Source organism: Bufo gargarizans, chromosome 5 (genome assembly GCF_014858855.1).
Source record: "Bufo gargarizans isolate SCDJY-AF-19 chromosome 5, ASM1485885v1, whole genome shotgun sequence".
In the NCBI taxonomy this organism is placed as follows: domain Eukaryota; kingdom Metazoa; phylum Chordata; class Amphibia; order Anura; family Bufonidae; genus Bufo; species Bufo gargarizans.
In genome coordinates, this window is record NC_058084.1 from 463,072,453 (window position 1) to 463,098,913 (window position 26,461).

At 47.3% G+C, this 26,461-nt stretch overlaps 1 protein-coding gene across 2 annotated transcripts in view; it reads right to left on the bottom strand.

Moving 5' to 3' along the window:
- Nucleotides 1–1,089: 1,089 nt before the first annotated feature.
- Nucleotides 1,090–26,461, bottom strand: part of KRIT1 (KRIT1 ankyrin repeat containing) — a 48,386-nt gene continuing 23,014 nt past the window's right edge. For both annotated transcript variants that reach the window (XM_044295873.1, XM_044295874.1), the window contains 12 exons: nt 25,358–25,601; nt 22,845–22,960; nt 21,874–22,017; nt 19,942–20,098; nt 17,451–17,558; nt 16,981–17,137; nt 16,054–16,205; nt 10,669–10,835; nt 9,883–9,970; nt 7,947–8,153; nt 6,896–7,012; nt 1,090–1,391 (listed from right to left, as the gene is read on the bottom strand). In XM_044295873.1, coding sequence (XP_044151808.1) covers nt 1,302–1,391; nt 6,896–7,012; nt 7,947–8,153; nt 9,883–9,970; nt 10,669–10,835; nt 16,054–16,205; nt 16,981–17,137; nt 17,451–17,558; nt 19,942–20,098; nt 21,874–22,017; nt 22,845–22,960; nt 25,358–25,601 — 1,747 coding nt within the window. In that variant the 3' untranslated portion in view covers nt 1,090–1,301. The remainder of the gene's footprint in view (nt 1,392–6,895; nt 7,013–7,946; nt 8,154–9,882; nt 9,971–10,668; nt 10,836–16,053; nt 16,206–16,980; nt 17,138–17,450; nt 17,559–19,941; nt 20,099–21,873; nt 22,018–22,844; nt 22,961–25,357; nt 25,602–26,461) is intronic.

Consider the following 26,461-nt stretch of genomic DNA (forward strand, 5'->3'; position numbering starts at 1 on the left):
TCTCCAGTTGTGAAATACTAATCACTAATTAGGCCCCTTTCAGACGGGTGAGTTTTCCGCGTGGGCGCAATGCGTGAGTTGAACGCATTGCACCCGCACTGAATCCGGACCCATTCATTTCTATGGGGCTGTGCACACGAGCGGTGATTTTCACGCATCACTTGTGCGTTGCGTAAAAATCGCAGCATGCTCTATATTGTGCGCTTTCCACGCAACGCAGGCCCCATAAGAAGTGAATTGGGCCGCGTGAAAATCTCAAGCATCCGCAAGCAAGTGCGAATGCAGTGCGATTTTCACGCACGGTTGCTAGGAGACGATCGGGATGGAGACCTGATCATTATTATTTTCCCTTATAACATGGTTATAAGGGAAAATAATAGCATTCTGAATACAGAATGCATAGTACAATAGCGCTGGAGGGGTTAAAAAAAAATAATAATAAAATTTAACTCACCTTAATCCACTTGATCGCGCAGCCCGGCTTCTCTTCTGTCTTCTTCTTTGCTGTGTGGAGGAACAGGACCTGTGGTGACGTCACTCCGGTCATCACATGGTCCATCAAATGATATTTTACCATGGTGATGGACCATGTGATGACCGGAGTGACGTCACCACAGGTCCTTTTCCTGCACACAGCAAAGAAGAAGACAGAAGGAGATGCCGGCTGCGCGATCAAGTGGATTAAGGTGAGTTAAATTATTATTAATTTTTTAACCCCTCCAGCCCTATTGTACTATGCATTCTGTATTCAGTATGCTATTATTTTCCCTTATAACCATGTTATAAGGGAAAATAATACAATCTACAGAACACCGATCCCAAGCCTGAACTTCTGTGAAGAAGTTCGGGTTTGGGTACCAAACATGCCGATTTTTCTCACGCGCGTGCAAAACGCATTACAATGTTTTGCACTCACGCGGAAAAATCGCGCATGTTCCCGCAACGCACCCGCACCTTTTCCCGCAACGCCCGTGTGAAAGAGGCCTTAGTGGGTTTTTTTGTACAATGAGTATCTAATGAAAAGGAAACCCCTCCTACCTAAAATGATGATTTTCATGTAATGAATAAAGCACAGCAGACGCCATTTTATTTACGTTTTTTTTTTTTATAAATAAATGCTTTTTTTTTGACAGCACTTCTATTGATAATGAAAAAATAAAAGGAGTGTACAAAAATACATATAAAAAGAAGCGGATGAATGGGCGGCGCCTGCCAACCAGTCTGCGGCCGAGGCTTCTGCATCGAACTCAGTGAGGGCTCGGTAGGTGCATAGAGGACGTGGTGCGGAGACGTCTTACTGGCTATCCGTAACCGTAACGCTCTGTGATGTTCTGATCTCCGGGCACTAACTGGCCGCTCAGTTTCATCAGGAGCTTCACTACGAGGCCGGCCTGTTCCAAAAGACAAGATTTATAAAAGTGATGTGTAACCAAGGAGTATTGATACCTCTGCCTATCTCCTGCCGTTTTGTGCCTACAGCTCCTATGCAGAGCGAGGTCTCTCTAGGGCAAAGGGCACTGGGGGGGGGGGGAAGCAGAGGGCACTGGGGAAGGCAGCTAAAGGCACTGAGGGGGCAGCTAAAGGCATGGGGGGGATGATGATGAGTTTTTATAAAGAAAAACGTTCTTTTAATTTGTTTTTTGTTATTAGAGTACTCTATTAATTGTTGGATTAATCAATAGAAAACTTGATTACAAAAACAGTCGATAGCTGCAGCCCTAGCTGTAACGTGTAACTATGAAAACACAAAACGGAAGAAGATTTTAATTAAAACTATGCAAATTTGCCTAATTTTCTTCTATTTTAAAGGATATGGACACTTTTGTTAAAAAAATAAAAATTACACTAATTTATTTCTTTTGTGGATTAATTCTATTTATCTATCTTTTTTAGTTTTTGTTCTACAGTCTTAGGTGCTGCTCTCAGTGAGTTTACAGAAATTCTGTTATCTCACTGATTTTCTGTAACTCATGCCCCTGCGCCTTATGGGGTGAATACTAACGAGCGCTTCCATTATGGAAGCGCTAATTAGAACCGGAGGACCGGAAAGCGGTGATGGCTCTGTACTCACCGCTTCCTGGTCCTCGGCTGTCAGCTGTGAAGGCTGCGCACAATGTGAGGGCGCGCTGTGACCTCACGCTGTGCACACCAGTTCACAGACGGAGTAGGAGAAAGACTGAGCGTTGGCAGTGAGGAGCGGCAGCGTCCAGGAGCAGGAGAGGTAAGTGTTTTTTATTTATTTTAAGTTTTCTGTGGCATGGGGAATGCTAACAGACAATGGGGGCACATATGGGAGATGATGACGGGCACATACAGGGGCTGATGTCAGGCACTGATATGAGGCATGGGGCTCTTATCTGAGGTCTGATTGGGGTCTTTCTGTGTGTAATGTGCACACAGTAGTTCTATCTGTGTAATGGACATTTAGCAGAGCGGTGTGTGCAATGTGTATATAGTAAACTATCTGTGTAATAAGTAAGATGAGATAAGATGCCTTTATTGTCACTGTACAATACAATGTAATACAATGTACAATACAATGAAATGTTGTTTGGAGCAATCCTAGATGCCATGGACAGAGGAACAAGAACTGACATTTAAACTAAAGCATTACACTAGAAAAAAACAAAACATTGCACTAGAAGGCATTACTATTCACAGTTTACAGCATATATATAGCAAGAGCAAAGTAGGAAGTGCTTATGGGGTCATGAATGCAGCAGTCACTTTCAGTCTGTGGTAGTTTCTATTCTAGGAAGGGGCAATAATCTCCGAGCATTTAGGAGACTGATTGCTTTGGGGTAAAAGCTGTTCTTCAGCCTAGTGGTGCGGGCATGTAGGGCTCTAAGACGCCTACCAGAGGGTAGGGGAGTGAAAAGGCTGTGGCCGGGGTGAGTTGGATCCCCGCAGATAATTTTTGCCCTGTTGCTGCAGCGAGCAGTGAAGATGTCCTCCAGTGATGGTAACTGAGGACCAGTGATTCTGCCAGCCATTCTGATGATGCGCTTGAGGGTCTTCTTGTCCTCAGAGGAGCAGCCGGAGGACCACACTGTAATGCAGTATGTGATAACAGATTCTATGGTGCACCTGTAAAAATTGACTAGCAGCTGTTTTGGGAGTTGTGCTTTCTTCAGACTCCTCAGAAAATAAAGCCTCTGAAGGCCTTTTTTGGTAATTTCTCTAATGGGCATGTGGTAGAGCTGTGTATGTAATATGTGTATGGCAGCGCCAAGTGGGCCCCGTGTATGGCAGCAGTAGACAATAGCCAAATTTGACTTCGTGTGAGCGATCGCCGCAAACCGCAGGTCAATTCAGACCTGCGGTTTGTGGCTTTTACCTGCGGTTGCGGCGGTGATCCGCGGTGCCATCGGGTCCACATGCGGCTGTAGGAGAGACCTAATTGCATGGAAGGCAGCGCGATGTCTAAGGAAGGCATTGCGCTGCCTTCCGGTGACGAGCCTGTGAGATCCAGCCCCCTGGATCTCACAGGCAGGAAGCTGTATGAGTAATACACACTGTATTACTCATACTGCCAATGCATTCCAATACAGAAGTGGAATGCATTGTAAAAGGGATTAGACCCCCAAAAATTGAAATCCCAAAGTGGGACAAAAAAAAAAGTAAAAAAAAAAAAGTTGAAAAAATAAAGTTTCCCCCCCAAAAAATTTAAAGTTTCAAGTAAAAATAAACAAAAACTTCATTTTCCCCAAGTAAAAGTAAAAAAAATTGGTAAAGAATAGGGAAAAAAAAAAAAGTATAAAAAAGTATACATATTAGGTATCGACGCGTCCGTATCGACCGGCTCTATAAAAATATCACATGACCTAACCCCTCAGATAAACACCGTAAAAAATAAAAACTGTGCTAAATAAACTTTTTTTCACCTTACATCACAAAAAGTACAACAGCAAGCGATGAAAAAGGTGTTTGCCCACCAAAATAGTACCAATCTAACCGTCACCTCATCCCGCAAAAAATGAGCCCCTACCTGAGACAATCGCCCAAAAAATAAAAAAACTATGGCTCAGAATATGGAGACACTAAAACATTATTTTTTTTGTTTCAAAAATGATATTGCGTAAAACTTACATAAATAAAAAAAAGTATACATATTAGGTATCGCCGCGTCCGTATCGACCGGATCTATAAAAATATTAGATGCTCTAACCCCTCAGGTGAACACTGTAAAAAATAAACAAAAAAAACTGTGCAAAAAAAAAAGCCATTTTTTATCACCTTAAATCACAAAAAGTGTAATAGCAAGCGATCAAAAAGTCATACGCACCTCAAAATAGTCCCAATCAAACCGTCATCTCATCCCGCAAAAATCATACCCTACCCAAGATATTTGCCCAAAAACTGAAAAAACTATGGCTCTCAGACTATGGAGACACTGAAACATGATTTTTTTTGTTTCAAAAATGAAATCATTGTGTAAAACTTACATAAATAAAAAAAATTGTATACATATTAGGTATCGCCGTGTCCGTGACAACCTGCTCTATAAAAATATTACATGATCTAACCTCTCAGATGAATGTTGAAAATAACAAAAAATAAAAACGGTGCCAAAACAGCTATTTCTTGTTACCTTGCCGAACAAAAAGTGTAATATAGAGCAACCAAAAATCATATGTACCCTAAACTAGTACCAACAATACTGTCACCCTATCCCGTAGTTTCTAAAATGGGGTCACTTTTTTGGAGTTTAGGCCACATATGGGGTGTTTCTGCAAACTACAGAATCGGGGCAATAAATATAGCATGTTGTTTGGCTGTTAACCCTTACTTTGTTACTGGAAAAAATGGATTAAAATGGAAAATTTGCCCCAAAAAAATTAAATTCTGAAATTTTATCACCATTTGCCATTAACTCTTGTGGAACACCTAAAGGGTTAACGACGTTTGTAAAATCAGTTTTTAATACCTTGAGGGGTGTCGTTTATAGTTTTTGGGTGGTTTCTATTATGTAAGCCTCACAAAGTGACTTCAGACCTGAACTGGTCCCTAAAAATTGGGTTTTTGAAAATTTCAGAAAAATTTCAAGATTTGCTTCTAAACTTCTAAGCCTTGTAACGTCCCCAAAAATAAAATATCATTCCCAAATTGATCCAAACATGAAGTAGACATATGGGGAATGTAAAGTAATAACTATTTTTGGAGGTATTACTATATACACTCACCTAAAGAATTATTAGGAACACCATACTAATACGGTGTTGGACCCCCTTTTGCCTTCAGAACTGCCTTAATTCTACGTGGCATTGATTCAACAAGGTGCTGATAGCATTCTTTAGAAATGTTGGCCCATATTGATAGGATAGCATCTTGCAGTTGATGGAGATTTGAGGGATGCACATCCAGGGCACGAAGGTGTTCCTAATAATTCTTTAGGTGAGTGTATTATAGAAGTAGAGAAATTGAAACTTGGAAATTTGCAATTTTTTACTAATTTTTGGTAAATTTAGTATTTTTTCATAAATAAAAAATAATTATTTTGACTTCATTTTACCAGGGTCATGAAGTACAATATGTGACGAAAAAACTATTTTAGAATGGCCTGGATAAGTCAAAGGGCCAGATTTATCATTAGCTCAAGTCAGAATAATGGAGTGAAAAAGTCGCTAATTTTTGCGCAATCACTAAAACTGCGCAAAAATTTGCGACTTTTTTCTGCTCTGCACTATGCTCGCCAGTTTTCTGAAAGTGGGTGTATTTTCTTATGTAAATGAATCTCTAGAAAGATTTACTATTGCGACTATTTAAAAAGTCACTCCAGTGAGGACCATGCTTATCTTATGAGACTTTTTAATAGAACATGCGACTTTTTCGCAAAGACGGGCGACTTTTTCGCAAAGACGGGCGACTTTTTCGCAAAGACGGGCGACTTTTGTAAAGCTGCTTACTGACGGATAAACTGCTACCTTCAAACCACATTTATTACAGTCTTAAAGGGCCGATCATAAATCTGACTTGGCTAAAACTGACTTCAGCCATATGTGAAAGTGGAGTGAGCTGTCAAGTAATGATAAATCTGGCCCAAAGTGTTTTAAAGTTACCACCACTTAAAGTGACACTGGTCAGATTTGCAAAAAATGGCCTGGTCCTTAAGGTGAAATATGGCTGTGCCCTAAAGGGGTTAAAGGGCATCTATCAGCAGTTTTGTACCTATGACACTGGCTGACCTGTTACATGTGCACTTGGCAGCTGAAGGCATCTGTGTTGGTCCCATGTTCATATGTGCCCGCATTGCTGAGAAAAAGGATGTTTTATTATGTGCAAATGAGCCTCTAGGAGCAATGGGGGCGTTACCATTACACTTAGAGACTCTGCTCTCTCTGCAACTGCTGCGCCCTCTGCACTTTGATTGACAGAATCAGGTGTGATGACGTTTACACTGTCTGTCCCTGTCCATCATAATGCAGAGGGTGCAGCAGTTGCAGAGAGAGCAGAGCCTCTAGGTGTAATGGTAACGCCCCCATTGCTCCTAGAGGCTCATTTGCACATAATAAAACATCCTTTTTCTCAGCAATGCGGACACATATGAACATGGGACCAACACAGATGCCTTCAGCTGCCAAGTGCACATGTAACAGGTCAGCCAGTGTCATAGGTGCAAAACTGCTGACAGAGGGCCTTTAAAAGTTGAAAAGAGGAGCTGCCAGCATAGAGCGTGGGTACAAAGAGCGTCTCTCGCTCTGGAGGACCCGCCCTGTCCTGTGTTACAGAGATAACTTACTGGATTGAATGGACACTGTGTAATGCTTTATTTCTCCTGTGGAGGCGCTGCAAGGAAAATGAACACTGCCCGGTTTCCCCAGTGATTACAGCTGATCACAAGGAGTCGCTTTATTATCCGAGAATTGTAAATGGCTCCTATTACTCGGTGACTCACCTGTTTGGTGTGGACAATGAAGCTCATTCTGTTCTCCATGCTGTGGATCTGGAAGCAGGTATCTCCTTCTCCCAGCTGCCACTTAAAGCAGCCAAACTTTAGACTAATTAATAGAGCCTGAAATAACAAGGAGAGAAGAGATGGACGAGGAGACAAACCAGACGTGACCTAGCAGAGCTACAGCTGGATGGACGCAGTGACTGGTCCTTCACCATTCTGTGGACATACGCATGATCACTAGTGTTGAGCGAACTTCTGTTTTAAGTTCGGCGTCTAAAGTTCGGCTTCCGGTTAGCGGAGAATCCCGATATGGATTCCGAATTCCGTTGTGGTCCGTGGTAGCGGAATCAATAATGGCCGATTATTGATTCCGCTACCACGGACCACAATGGTATTCGGAATCCATATCGGGATTCTCCACTAACCGGAAGCCGAACTTTAGACGCCGAACTTAAAACAGAAGTTCGCTCAACACTAATGATCACACATTAGAAGTGAAAGTCCTCTAATCCGGCATCTGAGCTTTCCATTTTACAAGACCAGAGGCAGAAAACTGAGCAGAACGGTGGGAACTGGCTTTATAGCAGAGGTGCACAACATGGGGCCTGAGGGGCCTTTCTTTCAGTCCTGACCATCAGGACACAGACATGCTCATCTGTATCCCACTACAAAAAAACATGGCCATCAAAGCTTAGTGCTGTAATTGGTTGGCACTGCGCGGCTGGCCATGCTATGGGATGGCACTGCGCGGCTGGCCATTGTATGGAGCGGCACTGCGCGGCTGGCCATGCTATGGGGCGGCACTGCGCGGCTGGCCATGCTATGGGGCGGCACTGCGCGGCTGGCCATGCTATGGGGTGGCACTGCGCGGCTGGCCATGCTATGGGGTGGCCCTGCGCGGCTGGCCATGCTTCCGCAATAAAAATGACTGTAAATTAAACACTAATGTATATGTACACAGTGCCTACATAACACAACCCATTCTGCAAAAAAAAACGTGTACATTAAAGATGCATTTAATTGTCTCAACAACTTTTTCCTCCCAATTTACCTTGGTCTCCAGGTTGAGAAGGTGCAGCCCCTTATTATTGACACCCACATACACCCGAATGACCTTGTGACTGCTGGACGTGGCCTTGGTGAATATCTGTCCTGTGAAGAAGGCTGCTCCGTAGGTGGGTATATCCCAGCAATTCTGGAGAAACATGCGCTGCAGGTGGTGCATTTCTTTGCTGACCCCTTCACTTGTACTCAGAATCTGCAACAGACACAACGTAGGCAATGTACAGACTGCACAAGCAAAAACTGCAGCCAGAGGACTGAAGACTCCCCCATCTCTGCTGCTTAAAGGGACACTTCCTTCAGCACTTTTTTTTTTATTACGTATTAACCTATATGTGAATATTCTATGTGTTTTATAAAATTAAAAAAAATGGTGGTTTCCTAGATATAATTTTTAAGAGTCAATCTATACTAGTTCACCTCCAGAATCTTTTACTTCCTCTCGTCTGGACCCTAAGTTTAGCAGAAAGGCCACTAAACACTCTTGTCAGACCAGGGAGGAGTGACTCAAAGCACCTCAAATCCCATATACTATCCCAGTAGTGCGTCTGGTCAGGGCTTCTCACACTATATTGATCCACCCACTGCTCATCGGCATGCAGGTTTACCTAGGCTTACAAAGACAACCAGCTGTCATTCCAGTCCTCCACCTACTATTCTAATGAGGAATACCTCACATACCAGATAATCCCTTCCATGTGCAGTTGTATAAAATTGACATTACTCTGCGCTCAATGAGAACTTTATCTCTCTCTGATCAGTGCTGCAGTAGAACAATTATTTCTATTTCATTTTTAATGGCATAGTACTGCCATTAGTGGACGGGGGAAGCAGGGCTCACAGGCTGTCTCCATTAATGGGCAGGGGAAGCAGGACTCACAGTCTGTCTCCATTAATGGGCAGGACGCACAGGCTGTCTCTATGAGAGGGAGGTGGATACAGATAGGCTCTCTCTCTCTGAGTGGACGAGGGAAGCAGGACCCACAGGCTCTATGAGTGGAAGAGGGAAGCAGGACCCACAGGCTCTATGAGTGGACGAGGGAAGCAGGACCCACAGGCTCTCTGAGTGGACGAGGGAAGCAGGACCCACAGGCTCTCTGAGTGGACGAGGGAAGCAGGACCCACAGGCTCTCTGAGTGGACGAGGGAAGCAGGACCCACAGGCTCTATGAGTGGACGAGGGAAGCAGGACCCACAGGCTCTATGAGTGGACGAGGGAAGCAGGACCCACAGGCTCTATGAGCGGACGAGGGAAGCAGGACCCACAGGCTCTATGAGTGGACGAGGGAAGCAGGACCCACAGGCTCTATGAGTGGACGAGGGAAGCAGGACCCACAGGCTCTATGAGTGGACGAGGGAAGCAGGACCCACAGGCTCTATGAGTGGACGAGGGAAGCAGGACCCACAGGCTCTCTGAGTGGACGAGGGAAGCAGGACCCACAGGCTCTCTGAGTGGACGAGGGAAGCAGGACCCACAGGCTCTCTGAGTGGACGAGGGAAGCAGGACCCACAGGCTCTATGAGTGGACGAGGGAAGCAGGACCCACAGGCTCTATGAGTGGACGAGGGAAGCAGGACCCACAGGCTCTATGAGCGGACGAGGGAAGCAGGACCCACAGGCTCTATGAGTGGACGAGGGAAGCAGGACCCACAGGCTCTATGAGTGGACGAGGGAAGCAGGACCCACAGGCTCTATGAGTGGACGAGGGAAGCAGGACCCACAGGCTCTATGAGTGGACGATGGAAGCAGGACCCACAGGCTCTATGATTGGATGAGGGAAGCAGGACCTACAGGATCTATGAGTGGACGAGGGAAGCAGGCTCTCTCCATTCCTGGCAGCAGTTATACAGTATTTTTGGAAGAATATACTGGGTACTGGGTGACTACGGAGTGTCTTCCTATGACAATGTCAGGAAGCAGCCTCACCTTGTACTCATGGAGGATGCGGTTTGTCCAATGAGGGGCTTTACTCTTCAGCTTGGTGATTGGTACAATGGACTTTAAATTTTCCTCACTGCAGGAAAAAACAAAAATAAAAAAACATAAAATATACTGCACTGGGATTGCTGCGCTCTCTATACATCACACTCTGACATCCCACAGTGCACTGCACAGTGACTTGTGTAATCGCCACGTGTCCGGCCAAGCACCCCAACTGGCTGTTCTCTATACAGACACTGAAGCAGCAGGACAACGCCATTAGATAGGAGATCCCGAGACGTTAAACTGAGCAGGAAGATCATCAGAACTGTGACTGCAGCTTGGGATGTGACTAGAGACATAAGAAAATCAAACACAATGACGTGGCTTTTATGAGAAATTTAAAAGCTGCTGCTTTGCAGGTTAGATTTTCACTGGAGATGAGCGGCGCCAGATGTGTCAGCAACAGTTTATCCTACCTCTACAGAAACATGCAAGCTGAGCCGACACAACACAGGGGCGCATTTACTGCAGACTGACGTCTCGTGTGCCAGTCTTCAAAGGAGCTCCGCTGGAGTAGGAGATGCACAGGCCTCATTGGTTGCATCTTGTGCTGCCTGTAATGCATGCAGCTGTGGAGTTATAATGCTGCTTGCATACAAATCAGTGACTGTTTTATGCCACACAACAGGAGTATAGCTCGAGTAAATGCGTTTGCTCCTCCACAGGACAGCCCCCGCGCAGCCTGAGCACTAGTAATGATAAAACATACCCACAGGCGGCAGTACTCACTTCATGAATCCTTGCTTGTGCTTCTTGCTCTCGTAGTTCCCATATACGATCTGTAGGAGGAGGCTGGCCAGCGTGATCAGCTTCACGTCTGGTGCTGGATAGAAACCTTTCAGGAGGTTGTATCGCGCTTCATCGAAAAGGATCAGTATAGACAGAGGATCTTCAATCTGTAAAGACGGTATAGAAATATATAGGAACATCAGCTCTGCAGCAAGGTGGATGCTGCTGGACTCAGAGCGTCAGAGTCCTGCTTACTCCACCCACCTATAGGTAATTGTGTATTCTGCCCCACAGCTTTTCTATACAAGGAGAGCTGTCCATCACTGTGTCGCTGAGTAGGTGGACGTGTACCCGGCGGGTTCCAAACCACTCAACTACCTGAGGCAGGCGCAGGGAATGACCAGCACACGCTGCGATGGATGCACTACACTGTCATCCATTATGCTGTGCAGCGTGTACAGAGGCCCTTACCCCCGGCCACCTCACAACAGGAACAGTGCAGTACCAGCATCTATCACAGGCATCCTCAAACTGCAGCCCTCCAGCTGTTGCAAAACTACAACTCCCAGCATGCCCGAACAGCCTACAGGTATCAGCCTACAGCAGGGCATTGTGGGAGTTGTCGTTTTACAACAGCTGGAGGGCCGCAGATCTATCATATCCATCCAAAAGACTTGATAAAAGGGGTCCCGAAACGCGTTGTCTGTTTTGAAAATTACCCACCAATAAAGCTCCTTTTATCCATTTGCTGGGCGTTTCCTGCGCCTGCCTCAACTAGTTTAGTGGTTTGGAACCAGTCGTGTCCACCTCCCGCTACTCACCCCTCATGTTCTTGTGATATTACTCCGGCAAGATGGCGACCTTTGTACAGAGGATCTTATTCAAATGCATTGACACTGGTTGGCAACGACCTCATCATCTCCAACGCACTCACCACCATTATACAGGTGAGCGCACATACCTCGATTTAGGGATAGAGATGCCTTACATACCCTATGATCGCCTTCTTTTTGGCCATTATACACTGAGTAGGTGAGGAAAACAGGACTCACAGACTCTCTCTACGAATGGGGGGTTAGGGGTAAGCAGGAGTGACAGGCTCTCTCTACGAGTGGGGGGGGGGGGGGTTAGGGGTAAGCAGGAGTGACAGGCTCTCTCTACGAGTGGGGGGGGGGGTTAGGGGTAAGCAGGAGTGACAGGCTCTCTCTACGAGTGGGGGGGGTTAGGGGTAAGCAAGAGTGACAGGCTCTCTCTACGAATGGGGGGGGTTAGGGGTAAGCAAGAGTGACAGGCTCTCTCTACGAATGGGGGGTTAGGGGTAAGCAGGAGTGACAGGCTCTCTCTACGAGTGGGGGGGGGGGGGTTAGGGGTAAGCAGGAGTGACAGGCTCTCTCTACGAGTGGGGGGGGTTAGGGGTAAGCAGGAGTGACAGGCTCTCTACGAATGGGGGGTTAGAGGTAAGCAGGAGTGACAGGCTCTCTCTATGAGCGGGGGGGTTAGGGGTAAGCAGGAGTGACAGGCTCCCTCTACGAGCGGGGGGGGCTGGGGGTAAGCAGGAGTGACAGGCTCTCTCTACGAGCGGGGGGTTAGGGGTAAGCAGGAGTGACAGGCTCTCTCTACGAGCGGGGGGGCTGGGGGTAAGCAGGAGTGACAGGCTCTCTCTATGAGCGGGGGGGGCTGGGGGTAAGCAGGAGTGACAGGCTCTCTCTACGAGCGGGGGGGCTGGGGGTAAGCAGGAGTGACAGGCTCTCTCTACGAGTGGGGGGGGGGGGCTGGGGGTAAGCAGGAGTGACAGGCTCTCTCTACGAGCGGGGCGTTAGGGGTAAGCAGGAGTGACAGGCTCTCTCTACGAGCGGGGGGGCTGGGGGGTAAGCAGGAGTGACAGGCTCTCTCTATGAGCGGGGGGGGGGCTGGGGGTAAGCAGGAGTGACAGGCTCTCTCTACGAGCGGGGGGGGCTGGGGGTAAGCAGGAGTGACAGGCTCTCTCTACGAGTGGGGGGGGGGGGGCTGGGGGTAAGCAGGAGTGACAGGCTCTCTACGAGTGGGGGGGGTTAGGGGTAAGCAGGAGTGACAGGCTCTCTCTACGAATGTGGGGTTAGGGGTAAGCAGGAGTGACAGGCTCTCTACGAATGTGGGGTTAGGGGTAAGCAGGAGTGACAGGCTCTCTACGAGTGGGGGGGGGGGCTGGGGGTAAGCAGGAGTGACAGGCTCTCTCTAAGAATGGGGGGTTAGGGGTAAGCAGGAGTGACAGGCTCCATCTATGAGTGTGGGGGGGGGGGTTAGGGGTAAGCAGGAGTGACAGGCTCTCTCTACGAGTGGGGGGGGGGGGTTAGGGGTAAGCAGGAGTGACAGGCTCTCTCTACGAGTGGGGGGGGGGGTTAGGGGTAAGCAGGAGTGACAGGCTCTCTCTATGAGTGGGGGGGTTAGGGGTAAGCAGGAGTGACAGGCTCCCTCTATGAGTGTGGGGGGGGGGGGGGGTTAGGGGTAAGCAGGAGTGACAGGCTCTCTCTACGAGTGTGGGGGGGGGGTTAGGGGTAAGCAGGAGTGACAGGCTCTCTCTATGAGTGGGGGGGTTAGGGGCAAGCAGGAGTGACAGGCTCTCTCTACGAGTGGGGGGGGGGGGTGAGGTGTAAGCAGGAGTGACAGGCTCTCTATGAGTGGGGGGGTTAGGGGTAAGCAGGAGTGACAGGCTCTCTCTACGAGTGGGGGGGGGGGGGGGTTAGGTGTAAGCAGGAGTGACAGGCTCTCTCTACGAGTGGGGGGGTGGGTTAGGGGTAAGCAGGAGTGACAGGCTCTCTCTACGAGTGGGGGGGGGGTTAGGGGTAAGCAGGAGTGACAGGCTCTCTCTACGAGTGGGGGGTTAGGGGTAAGCAGGAGTGACAGGCTCTCTCTACGAGTGGGGGGGGGGTTAGGGGTAAGCAGGAGTGACAGGCTCTCTCTACGAGTGGGGGGGGGGGGGGGGTAGGGGTAAGCAGGAGTGACAGGCTCTCTCTACGAGTGGGGGGGGGTTAGGGGTAAGCAGGAGTGACAGGCTCTCTCTACGAGTGGGGGGGTGGGTTAGGGGTAAGCAGGAGTGACAGGCTCTCTCTACGAGTGGGGGGGGGGGTTAGGGGTAAGCAGGAGTGACAGGCTCTCTCTACGAGTGGGGGGTTAGGGGTAAGCAGGAGTGACAGGCTCTCTCTACGAGTGGGGGGGAGGTTAGGGGTAAGCAGGAGTGACAGGCTCTCTCTACGAGTGGGGGGGTTAGGGGTAAGCAGGAGTGACAGGCTCTCTCTACGAGTGGGGGGGGGTTAGGGGTAAGCAGGAGTGACAGGCTCTCTCTACGAGTGGGGGGGTTAGGGGTAAGCAGGAGTGACAGGCTCTCTCTACGAGTGGGGGGGGTTAGGGGTAAGCAGGAGTGACAGGCTCTCTCTACGAGTGGGGGGGTTAGGGGTAAGCAGGAGTGACAGGCTCTCTCTACGAGTGGGGGGGTTAGGGGTAAGCAGGAGTGACAGGCTCTCTCTATGAGTCGGGGGGTTAGGGGTAAGCAGGAGTGACAGGCTCTCTCTATGAGTGTGGGGGAATTAGGGGTAAGCAGGAGTGACAGGCTCTCTCTACGAGTGGGGGGGTTAGGGGTAAGCAGGAGTGACAGGCTCTCTCTACAAGTGGGGGGGTTAGGGGTAAGCAGGAGTGACAGGCTCTCTCTATGAGTGGGGGGGTTAGGGGTAAGCAGGAGTGACAGGCTCTCTCTATGAGTGGGGGGGTTAGGGGTAAGCAGGAGTGACAGGCTCCCTCTACGAGTGGGGGGTAGGGGTAAGCAGGAGTGACAGGCTCTCTACAAATGGGGGGGGGGGGGGGGTTAGGGGTAAGCAGGAGTGACAGGCTCTCTCTACGAGTGGGGGGTTAGGGGTAAGCAGGAGTGACAGGCTCGCTCTACGAGTGGGGGGGTTAGGGGTAAGCAGGAGTGACAGGCTCTCTCTACGAGTGGGGGGTTAGGGGTAAGCAGGAGTGACAGGCTCCCTCTATGAGTGGGGGGGTTAGGGGCAAGCAGGAGTGACAGGCTCTCTCTATGAGTGGGGGGGGGGTTAGGGGTAAGCAGGAGTGACAGGCTCTCTCTACGAGTGGGGGGGGGGGGGTTAGGGGTAAGCAGGAGTGACAGGCTCTCTCTATGAGTGGGGGGGTTAGGGGTAAGCAGGAGTGACAGGCTCTCTCTATGAGTGGGGGGGTTAGGGGTAAGCAGGAGTGAAAGGCTCCCTCTACGAGTGGGGTGTTAGGGGTAAGCAGGAGTGACAGGCTCTCTCTATGAGTGGGGGGGTTAGGGGTAAGCAGGAGTGACAGGCTCTCTCTATGAGTGGGGGGGTTAGGGGTAAGCAGGAGTGAAAGGCTCCCTCTACGAGTGGGGTGTTAGGGGTAAGCAGGAGTGACAGGCTCTCTCTACGAGTGGGGGGGTTAGGGGTAAGCAGGAGTGACAGGCTCCCTCTACGAGTGGGGTGTTAGGGGTAAGCAGGAGTGACAGGCTCTCTCTACGAGTGGGGGGTTAGGGGTAAGCAGGAGTGACAGGCTCTCTCTACGAGTGGGGGGGTTAGGGGTAAGCAGGAGTGACAGGCTCTCTCTACGAGTGGGGGGTTAGGGGTAAGCAGGAGTGACAGGCTCTCTCTACGAGTGGGGGGGTTAGGGGTAAGCAGGAGTGACAGGCTCTCTCTACGAGTGGGGGGGTTAGGGGTAAGCAGGAGTGACAGGCTCTCTCTACGAGTGGGGGGTTAGGGGTAAGCAGGAGTGACAGGCTCTCTCTACGAGTGGGGGGGTTAGGGGTAAGCAGGAGTGACAGGCTCTCTCTACGAGTGGGGGGTTAGGGGTAAGCAGGAGTGACAGGCTCCCTCTATGAGTGGGGGGGTTAGGGGTAAGCAGGAGTGACAGGCTCTCTCTATGAGTGGGGGGGTTAGGGGTAAGCAGGAGTGACAGGCTCTCTACAAATGGGGGGGGGGTTAGGGGTAAGCAGGAGTGACAGGCTCTCTCTACGAGTGGAGGGGGGGGGGGTTAGGGGTAAGCAGGAGTGACAGGCTCCCTCTACGAGTGGGGGGTTAGGGGTAAGCAGGAGTGACAGGCTCTCTACAAATGGGGGGGGGGGGGGTTAGGGGTAAGCAGGAGTGACAGGCTCTCTCTATGAGTGGGGGAATTAGGGGTAAGCAGGAGTGACAGGCTCTCTACAAGTGTGCGTTTTAGAAAATGGAAACCTCCTCGGTAACATGTACTTAGTTATTCATAACCTTAGAACCAGACTGCGGGTGACATTCTTACATACGGTGTCTGACGGTGGCTGGGTGCACGAGCACCTACTACCGCCAATTACAGGAAAGTGCTGCGTCTGGTCAATACGAGGTGAGGACGAGACCGTCGCTCCGTTACCTTCTTCTCTATGTCTAGTGGTAACTTTACATCTCTGCGGAGGAAGAGTTGCGGGGTCTCTCTCTGGGGGTCCAGGTTGGTCAGTTCATTGACTATCTCGGCCCAGTCTCTGATATGCTGCAGGGGCTTGTGAAATGGCTTCAGCTGCAAGCCTAAAACGAGAGCAAAAGACAGTACAAATGAGAGGGAGACCCCATAATAACCAGCAGCGAGGAAACAGGAAGACAATACTACAGAGACTGCCATCATCTTACCCCAAAAGGGAACAATAAAGGGAAGCGGCCATTAGAAGGGTAAATATATAAATAATAGAAGGGTAAATATATGATAAATATATACATCTTGTGCAGCTCTGGAGTATAATACAGGATGTAACTCAGGATCAGTACAGGATAAGTAATGTAATGTATGTACACAGTGACTGCACCAGCAGAATAGTGAGTGCAGCTCTGGAGTATAATACAGGATATAACTCAGGATCAGTACAGGATAAGTAATGTAATGCATGTACATAGTGACTGCACCAGCAGAATAGTGAGTGCAGCTCTGGAGTATAATACAGGATGTAACTCAGGATCAGTACAGGATAAGTAATGTAATGTATGTACACAGTGACTGCACCAGCAGAATAGTGAGTGCAGCTCTGGAGTATAATACAGGATGTAACTCAGGATCAGTACAGGATAAGTAATGTAATGTATGTACACAGTGACTCTACCAGCAGAATAGTGAGTGCAGCTCTGGAGTATAATACAGGATGTAACTCAGGATCAGTACAGGATAAGTAATGTAATGTTAGTACACAGTGACTGCACCAGCAGAATAGTGAGTGCAGCTCTGGAGTATAATACAGGATGTAACTCAGGATCAGTACAGGATAAGTAATGTAATGTATGTACACAGTGACTGCACCAGTAGACTACTTACTGATATTCTCTGAGCAGATCCAAATGGCAAAAAACTGCTGGGTCTCTTGGGACAGACGCATCCCCTCCATAATCTGTTGCACCGTTGTGTTATTGCCATGTTTCAGCTCCACCGAGCGGTACGAGCTGTCCATTCGATAGATGCGAACCTTTTCATACTGATTTAAAGAAAAAAAAAAAACACAGCATGGGATCTCTAGTACATTATACCAGGGCATTCACCAAGGGAATCCACACGGAGGTCATCAAAGATGGCCAAGCACTTCTAAGAGGAACATCAGCACGTCCATCATTTAATAGAGCCCCCTCGGCCATATTCCCTTCACACAGTCACCACTAGGGGGAGCTGACTGAAGACAGATTTATAATGTGTGTTCATTTGGTTACTGAGCCAAGATTTAGGACACGGTACATGGATTTATACATTAGAGTGAACTATAAAAGATACTAAAACCATGAAAGAAAACCTACGGGTTTATTAAGAGAATTCTTCAGCAGCTCAGCCGTCTCCTCCCATTTACTCTGCTTGTTCTCTTCACATATATCCACAGGGGATCGTCCTTGTTGGTCTGTTATATGCTGTAAAAATACAATAAATGATTTAAACCACCTCTAAAATACAAGCAGAGCACACATATATTTTGTTTAATAAGATCCTTTTGGTGTACATTAGTGCCCCCCTCTTTTCAAATCAAACGTTATTTCCCAACTTTCCACGGCCATGCATGCAGGCAAAGCAGATAGTACGTTAATCATAACTAGAAAAGCTCACTGCAGCACAGAGTATTTCAGGACACCGCCATATTGGCGAGTTAAATTAAGGAAGTTGAAGGAATTTTTAACTACTCGGAGGTCATTATTTTCCCTTAAAGGGGTATTCCAGCTTTTTGATATTCATGACCTACCTGGAGGAGAGCATCAATATCAGATTCATGGGGGTCCGACACCCGATGCCCCCACCAATCTCCAGTCTTTAGCTGTGGATGGAGTTAGAAGCAGAAGGCTCCGGCCATTGTGTAGTGGGCCATGCTGGGGTACTGCAGCTCAGCTCCTATGCGGTGAGCATGGCCACTCACATGCAGCCGGCCAGACCACGACCATTCTGTTTGGCCGTACCCCAACATGTATAATTCCTGCCATGCTGCCTATAATATTACATCTCATTGGTAAATGCTTTAAAGGGAACCCGTCATCAACGTTATGGTGCCCATACTAACGGCAGTATAAAGTAGAGACAGGTGAGTTGGTTTCAGCCGTTTGTCATTTATAAGTTAAAAGTAAGGCTACTTTCACACTAGCGTTCGTCGGTCCGCTCGTGAGTTCCGTTTGAAGGGGCTCACGAGCGGACCCGAACGCCTCCGTCCAGCCCTGATGCAGTCTGAATGGAGCGGATCCGCTCAGACTGCATCAGTCTGGCGGCGTTCAGCCTCCGCTCCGCTCGCCTCCGCATGGACAGGCGGACAGCTGAACGCTGCTTGCAGCGTTCAGCTGTCCGCCTGGCCGTGCGGATCCGTCCAGACTTACAATGTAAGTCAATGGGAACGGGATCCGCTTGAAGAGGTCACCATATGGCTCAATCTTCAAGCGGATCCGTCCCCCATTGACTTTACATTGAAAGTCTGAACGGATCCGCTCAGGCATCTTGCGCACTTAGAAAATTTTCTAAGTTATTAATGCAGACGGATCCGTACTGAACGGAGCCTCCGTCTGCATTAATATGATCGGATCCGTTCAGAACGGATCCGATCAAGCGCTAGTGTGAAAGTAGCCTAAAGTCAGTGGTTGTCGAAAACCAACATCACAATCATTGCAGACTGGGCCTGGAAAAGAGTCACGGCCACCTGAGAATAGTCCTGGTTATTCGTGAATCCCTGCTCTCCTGCCCACCTGCTGGTGACTGACAGTCTAATACCTAGTTTTCTCTCTAGAACTGCCAGTCATCAGCAGATAGTCGGGGAGAGCAGGAGCTTAGGAATAACCAGGACTCTTCTCAGGTAGAGTTGACTCTTTTCAAGGCCTGGGCTGCAGTGATTATGATGCTGGTTCTCTGCAACCACTTACTTTTAGCTGATGTGTGACACACCGCTGACATCAGCATTTATGTCAGTATTTTATGCTGCCCTCAGTGAGGTCAGCATAAAGTTGATGACAGGTTCCCTTTAAGTGGATTTCCAGGAGCTAAATACTAATGACCTATCCTCAGGATAGGTCATCAATAGGAGATCACTAGAGGTCTGACTCCCAGCGATCACTAGTTTGAAGAGGCAGGGAGTGATAAATCCTCTTCCTAGACCAGTGACGACACGTTCATTGGCCACCTCTCCTACATGCAGCTCAGTCCCATTCAAGTGAACTTGCCTTGGCTGCAATACCAAGAACAGCCACTATAGATTGTATGGCGCTGTGCTCAATATGCTGTGAGAAGATTGCAGCACTTGGACCAGCGCTGCGGCCTCTTTAGACAGCTGGGAAACCCCTTTAAAGGGGGTTTCCACGATTTTAATATTGATGACCTATCCTCACGATAGGTCATCAATATCAGATCGGCAGATCCGCCGATCAGCTACTTGAAGAGAAGACTGCGCTCCGTGCAAGCGCTGCCTTCTCTTCATTCTTTACCTGCTCGCCGTCGACCTCTCAGCGGTGAGCAGTGTAATTACAAGAAGCCATACCATTCACTTCAATAGGACGGCTTTTTATTCAAGTGTATAGGAACGAGCCGTCCCATAGAAGTAATTACACTGCTCACCGTTGCGATGTCGACGGCGATCAGGTAAAGAATGAAGGGAAGGCAGCGCTGGCAAGAAGCGCGGTCTTCTCTTCAACCAGCTGATCACTGGGGTTACCGGGTGTCGGACCCCCGCCGATCTGATATTGATGACCTATCCTGAGGATAGGTCATCAATATTAAAATCCCGGAAAACCCCTTTAACAGAAAAATCAGAACCCCCCCCCCCCTTACCCTGTCTGTCTCTGAGTGATTGAGAAGAATTTGAACTATTTCAGCATGTCCGCCTCCGGCAGCAAAGTGAAGTGGGGAGCTCAGCTGTCCGTTCAGCAAGTTTGGATTGCATTTTCCTTTGTCCAGTAACATGCTGGTGGCCTCCACCTTCCCATACCTGGTCAAGAACAAAGACGAACAATAAGTCTATTGCAGGTGTAAACAGCGCCCTAACTGCATTACTTAAAAGTAAAACTACAAATCTGGATTAACCCCCTTCGGCACCGCTGCTGTACATGTACAATGGAAGTGTGGGGGTTAAAAATGGTGCCCGCTAGCGTTTAAAACAGCAGACACCCGGGGCTAATGTCTGCGATCGGCAATAATGCCAATCGCAGACATTTAACCCCCTCAGATGCCATGGTCAAATGTGACCATGGCATCAGAGCGCAAAAATCTGGAAACGCTGATTGAGAGTGAAAGCCCAGGGCTTTCACAGCTGTAGTTCCTATGAAGCCCTGCAGGTAGCGGAGCGCCATAAGAACATAGCAAATCTGCAATGAATTGCAATAGCAAGCCATTGTAGTGTAGGGTAAAAAAATATGTTTTTATAAATATTAAAAAAAAATGAAATATAAAGCTCAGTCCCCCATAAATTAAAATAAACAAAAAAAAAACATCATGGACATCACTGTGTCTCAAAATGCCCAAACTATAAAAATATTTATCCTATATGGCGAACAGTTTAAAAAAATAATAAAAAATCAAAATGGCTGATTCGTCGCTTCATCTCCTCACAAAAAAAGTGAATAAAAAGTGATCAGTCAGAAATGTGAATCAATAAAAAACTACAGATCACCCCGTAAAAAATTATTCCCACACAGATTCGTAGACAGTCACAGATCTATTGAAAAAAAAAAAAGTTATGGGGGGTCAGAATAAGGCTATAAAAAGAAAAAAAAAAATTTCCAACTTTTTTTTTATTTTATTCAGTATTAAAAACACAAGTAAGGCCTCATGCACACGGCCGTTATGTGCATCCGTGTCCGTTTTCCGTGATTTTCTGCGGACCCATTGACTTTCAATGGGTCCGTTGAAAACTCGGAAAATGCACCGTTTGTCATCCGCGTCCGTAATCCGTGTTTCCTGTCCGTCCAAAAAATATGACCTGTCGGACGGACAACGGTTCGCGGACCCATTCAAGTCAATGGGTCCGTGAAAAAACACGGAGGCACACAAGATTGTCATCCGCGTCCGTGATCCGTGTCAGTTTTTTTCCTATCATTTTCAAGGCAAAGTTGACTTAGATTTTTTTTTCACTTTTCTGGTCTGCTGATCCTCCAAAAATCAAGGAATACACACGAAAGAAAAAACGGACACGGATCACGGAACAACGGAACCCCGTTTTGCGGACCGTGAAAAAATACTATTGTGTGCATGAGGCCTAAAACTATATAAATGTGGTACCTCTAATCATACTGACCCAGAGAATGAAGGGCACAGGCCAGTTTTACCGCATAGGAAACGCCATAAAAACAAAACCCATAAAACCAAGGCGAAATGGCGTTTCTTCCTCAATTTCAACCCATTTGGAATTTTGTTTCCCGCTTCCCACTACATCATATACAATATTAAATGGTGGCGTTAGAAAGTACAACTTGTTCCGCAAAATACAAGCCCTCATATGGCTATGGGAACGAAGAAAAAAAAAAAAAAAAGGGGGGAAGGCCGGAGGTTAAAAAAAAATTAAAAATTCACAAACAGAAGATGGCGGTCATGAAGTGGTTAAAGAGGATTAGAAAAACATGGCTGCTTTCTGCCATAAATGACGCCACACCTGTCCTTTGGCTTGTACCTGGTATCGGCTGCACTACCGCAGACGGCCTGCGGACAGGTGTGGCATTCGAGGCTCTATACAGTATATATATCCAGTTGCCGGGGTTAGTTACTCACCAGCACGCATAATGTATGGGCGCCCACTGGTCGTTGTCCAGCTGGTCGACAGAAAAGCCTTCATCGAGTAGTTTGCTCAGCAGCGTGGAGTCCCCTTCACAGGCGCTGCGGTGCAGAGGGAAGTCATCCACCCACTGGCGCTCTCTAGTGGACAAAACCAATAACTACACACACTGCCAATACAACGGTGACGATGCACAAAGTTATACTAAGCAGTAATCTTCGTAGAACGGAAGGTTCCTCAACTTTGTAATGTACTTTGGGGTAGATTGCCGATTGAAAATGCACCAGTTTTTTGGTGCATTTTGAGTAAAAATAAAACTGGCATGCATGCTTTGCATCACATTTACCTGTTAAGCTTTTCTCAGCATTTTACGCCCCCGTCTGACCAGGGGAATGGCTTCACAGAAAGGGGCGTGGTTAGGCTGGGAAATAGGGGGTGTGGCCTAAACTGCACCTCCATGTGCCAACATTTTGGCCTATTTTTGAAGTGCAGCTATACCTACTGATGGCGTACACTTAGACTAGACTTTTTTTGGGCATACTGACAATATTTTCGATGTACGGATGGAATTCTGGCCCAGGATTTATGATACTCCTACTTTACAAAGGTCCACGCGCCATAATCGTAAATTAGTCTAATATTAAGACTGTGATTTGTGCACAGTATGACACAATTAGTAAATCTGCCCCTTTGTGTTTCAATTCCTCCCCATTTGTAAGATCTCTGCTTGCTGTTGGTCCGTGGAACCATCTAGGAGCTGATGTAACTTACGGAACTTGTCCTACTATCGAACTACTCACAGCTGAGCCTTTGTTACAATATGTACTTTAGGCTATCCGTTTCTTCTGCAGCTTTATAGCCGGACATAGGTAAAGCTGGATCTCCAAAGTCTGTTCAGCCGGGGATTTCGCCCTAAACATGAACATGTGACATAAACCGATTTACGGAAGATATCAATGTGTCGTACTTGTCTTCCATGACGCTGCTCATGCTCCTCTGCCACTTGTCTCTTTTCGGGATCTGGATTTTGGAGTAGTCTGGGGCCCCGAGCCCAAAGTAGGGGTTGATCACCACTTTATCAACCTGTCAAGAGAGAGACTAGTTCTAGACCTAGAATACAATGCAAGCAACAGCTCTCCCTCTGCTGAACAACTACACGCACCAGCATACCCTGACAGCCTGCAAAAACAGGTTATGCTGGAACCTGTAGTGCCCTGACAGCCACAGAGCCTCCAATTGCAAAGGAGTGACAAATAAGGGTAGGAAAAGCTTTCTAAGGCTACTTTCACACCGGCGGCAGCAGGGTCCGGCGGGGGAACAGGCTGCCGGATCCGTGCTAACGCTAGCCCACCGTGCTGGCGGAAGTCCGCTCCGGCCCCATTCACTATAATGGGGGCGGACCGGAGGGCCGGTCGCAGCACGGCAAACAAGCAGAAAGGCGGCCGGACAAAAACCGCAGCATGCTGTCGCTTTTGTCTGGCCGTCTGTTGGCTTGGACCTCTGGCCTGTCACCATTATAGTGAATGGGGCTGGAGCGGACCTCCGGCAGCATGGTGGGCTAGCGTTAGCACGGATCCGGCAGGCTGCAAGTGTGAGAGTAGCCTAATGAGTCATAAAATGCAATTTTGCTAATTCCTTATTTTAACCGCTTCATTACCGAGGGGTCCTTACCAGGCCAATTTTTCAGCTGTAGCAATGCGTCTATCTAACTGCAAATAACATATTCATTTCTGAGCCAACCTACATGTATGGGATATTATTTTTCTCGGGACACCTTAGACCTTTCTTTCGTGCCATTAGAAAATGGCTAGAATATAAAAAAATATATATATATTTAAGGAAAAACTGTTAAAATTATGAAAAACTTTTCTTTCCCCCTTTGTTATCAAGTTTTTTTTCTAACTATTACAAAAGGTGTCAAGACAAAACATTTCTAAAACCATTCCTGTAAATGGAGGCTATTTATGTAGTTTATCTACTGGCTGGGCCCGCCGCAAGACTTCAAAAGACTGGAGCGCATTTTGGCGACTTATTTTTCTATTGCTGGTTCTATATAGCACCGCACTGCCGGAAAAATCTTGTACAGCGCCAAAACGCTACAAGCCCCTTCAAAGTGAGTTTCTATTCGGTTATTCCCCTAAGGTATTCATTTTGGGAAAATTTGGACATTAAGTATTTTTTTTTATAAATGAAAATAATATGTGTGCATTTGTATTTTATACGCAGAAAAAAACTGCTATACAAAATATAGCAAAAACAAATACCTAGATTTTTTTAATAAAAAATGTATGTTTGTATATTTTACACACAAATTCCACTATACTATTTACTAAAAAATAAATAAATATATATATATTATTTTTTTTTATGAATGAAAAAGGGGTGGGATGTTTGTATCCGTGTGTACATAGTCTGCTATACTATTGCTAATACTAGTAACTATTGCTATAACTATAATTTTTTTATTTTCTGTATTTCTCTCTCTTTTTTTTTTTAATTTTGCTTTACTTTTTTTTTTTTATGAATTAACCCCTTCCGGCCACAGTGAAGGCAGGAAGGGGTTAATTCCCAGCCTGCAGGCTGACAGTTCAATTCACAGCCAGCAGGTGGCGCTCTTATATAACAAAAAGAGCTCCCTGATGGCTTTTAGAATTTACAATGTAATAGACGCTTGTAGCCGGATGCTACAAGCGTCTATTACCACCTGACTGCTCCCACTGTCTAATGACAGCATGGTCACAATGATCTGCGGCGGCACGGCAGATCGCAATGTAACCCGTTGCTTTTATAGGTCGGGTTACAGATCAGAGACTACTGCCGCGATGTATAAAGTCATGCGGCGGTAGGCAAGTGGTTCGAAAACCCTATCGTTTTGTGTATACAGCTCCTGCGTAGACCTATGCATCTCGATGGTTACAGACTACAAACAGTCCCTGTGTAGTCTGATCCTGCGGTACTGTGTTACTCGCTTCTATCTGCCACCTCTACTTGCTAAGCTACAGACAGACAGCAGAAGGGGTAGCGTAACAAATGACTAGAAAGGGTCGGTGCACATCTGCGGCAGGCGAATCCGCTAATCTGTTCCCAAAGAGGAGCCGACTACTGGAGTTACCGTATCTGGCATAACCGCACACTGCAGGATCCCAATTCAATATAATATGATCCAGGGGGTTTCCGGCAGAATGCCAGAACCCATTATAATGAATGGGGATCCAGCGGTGCCTGGCCATGACGAATATGGGAACTCCAGCAGTCGGCTCCTCTCCCGGAACAGACCACCGGATTTACCTGCTACAGATGTGAACCTACCCCAACCACTGAAACACACAAGGCGGCACAGATTGGTAGATGACATTTATTTTCCCATCTTTCAATCAGTGGCTGTACCCCTGTAAGACATTAGGCTGGGGGTAGGGATCTCTATGTTTCTATCTTAATCACCATGAGGAAGAGCACCATCCAGAGCCCTGCCACACGTACCCTGTTGGTATACTGCAGATCCGAACCAAACAGAGGGTTGTAAATGCACATGTCCGCTTTCTCCAGAGCCATCATTTTGCTCTTGATTTCCAGGGCGGTATATCCCATGTGCAGCGAGTCTTCCGACTGCCCAGCCTCCGTGGAATACGCTGGGTTTGTCACGTTGGTCTTTATCCTATCCAGAGGAGACGGGCGGAACAGCGCAGAAATGGCGTGAGACTTAGTGTGCTGCTCATCCAACCACCTGTTCAAGGAAAAGAGCGGATCGGGGTAACATCATTATACAGATACAATTAATTAGAGATGAGCAAATTTCATATTTTAAAATTCTTTCACGCTTCGTTTGGTGGTAAAAGCAGTACTGCGTTATGGATTCCGTTACCACGGACCATAACGCAATTCTATAACTGAATGCATAACGGAATGCCATGACAGGCATTCCGTTATTCATTCCGTCATAATAGAAGTCTATGGGCTGCAAAAAAGATCCGTCCTGTTTCCGTTATGCAGGGGAGCCCTCTAAAGGCATTCCGTCATAGAATTGTTATGGTCCGTGGTAACGTAATCCATAACGCAGTTCTGCTTTTACCACCAAACGAAGCGTGAACGAATTTCATAAGATGAAATTCGCTCATCTCTACAATTAATGTTTGTAAATATATTATATCACTTATTTTATACTGATCCTGAGTTACATCCTGTATTATACCCCAGAGCTGCACTCACTATTCTGCTGGTGCAGTCACTGTGTACATACATTACATTACTTATCCTGTACTGATCCTGAGTTACATCCTGTATTATACTCCAGAGCTGCACTCACTATTCTGCTGGTGCAGTCACAGTGTACATACATTACATTACTTATCCTGTACTGATCCTGAGTTACATCCTGTATTATACTCCAGAGCTGCACTCACTATTCTGCTGGTGCAGTCACTGTGTACATACATTACTTATCCTGTACTGATCCTGAGTTACATCCTGTATTATACTCCAGAGCTGCACTCACTATTCTGCTGGTGCAGTCACTGTCTACATGCATTACTTATCCTGTACTGATCCTGAGTTACATCCTGTATTATGCTCCAGAGCTGCACTCAC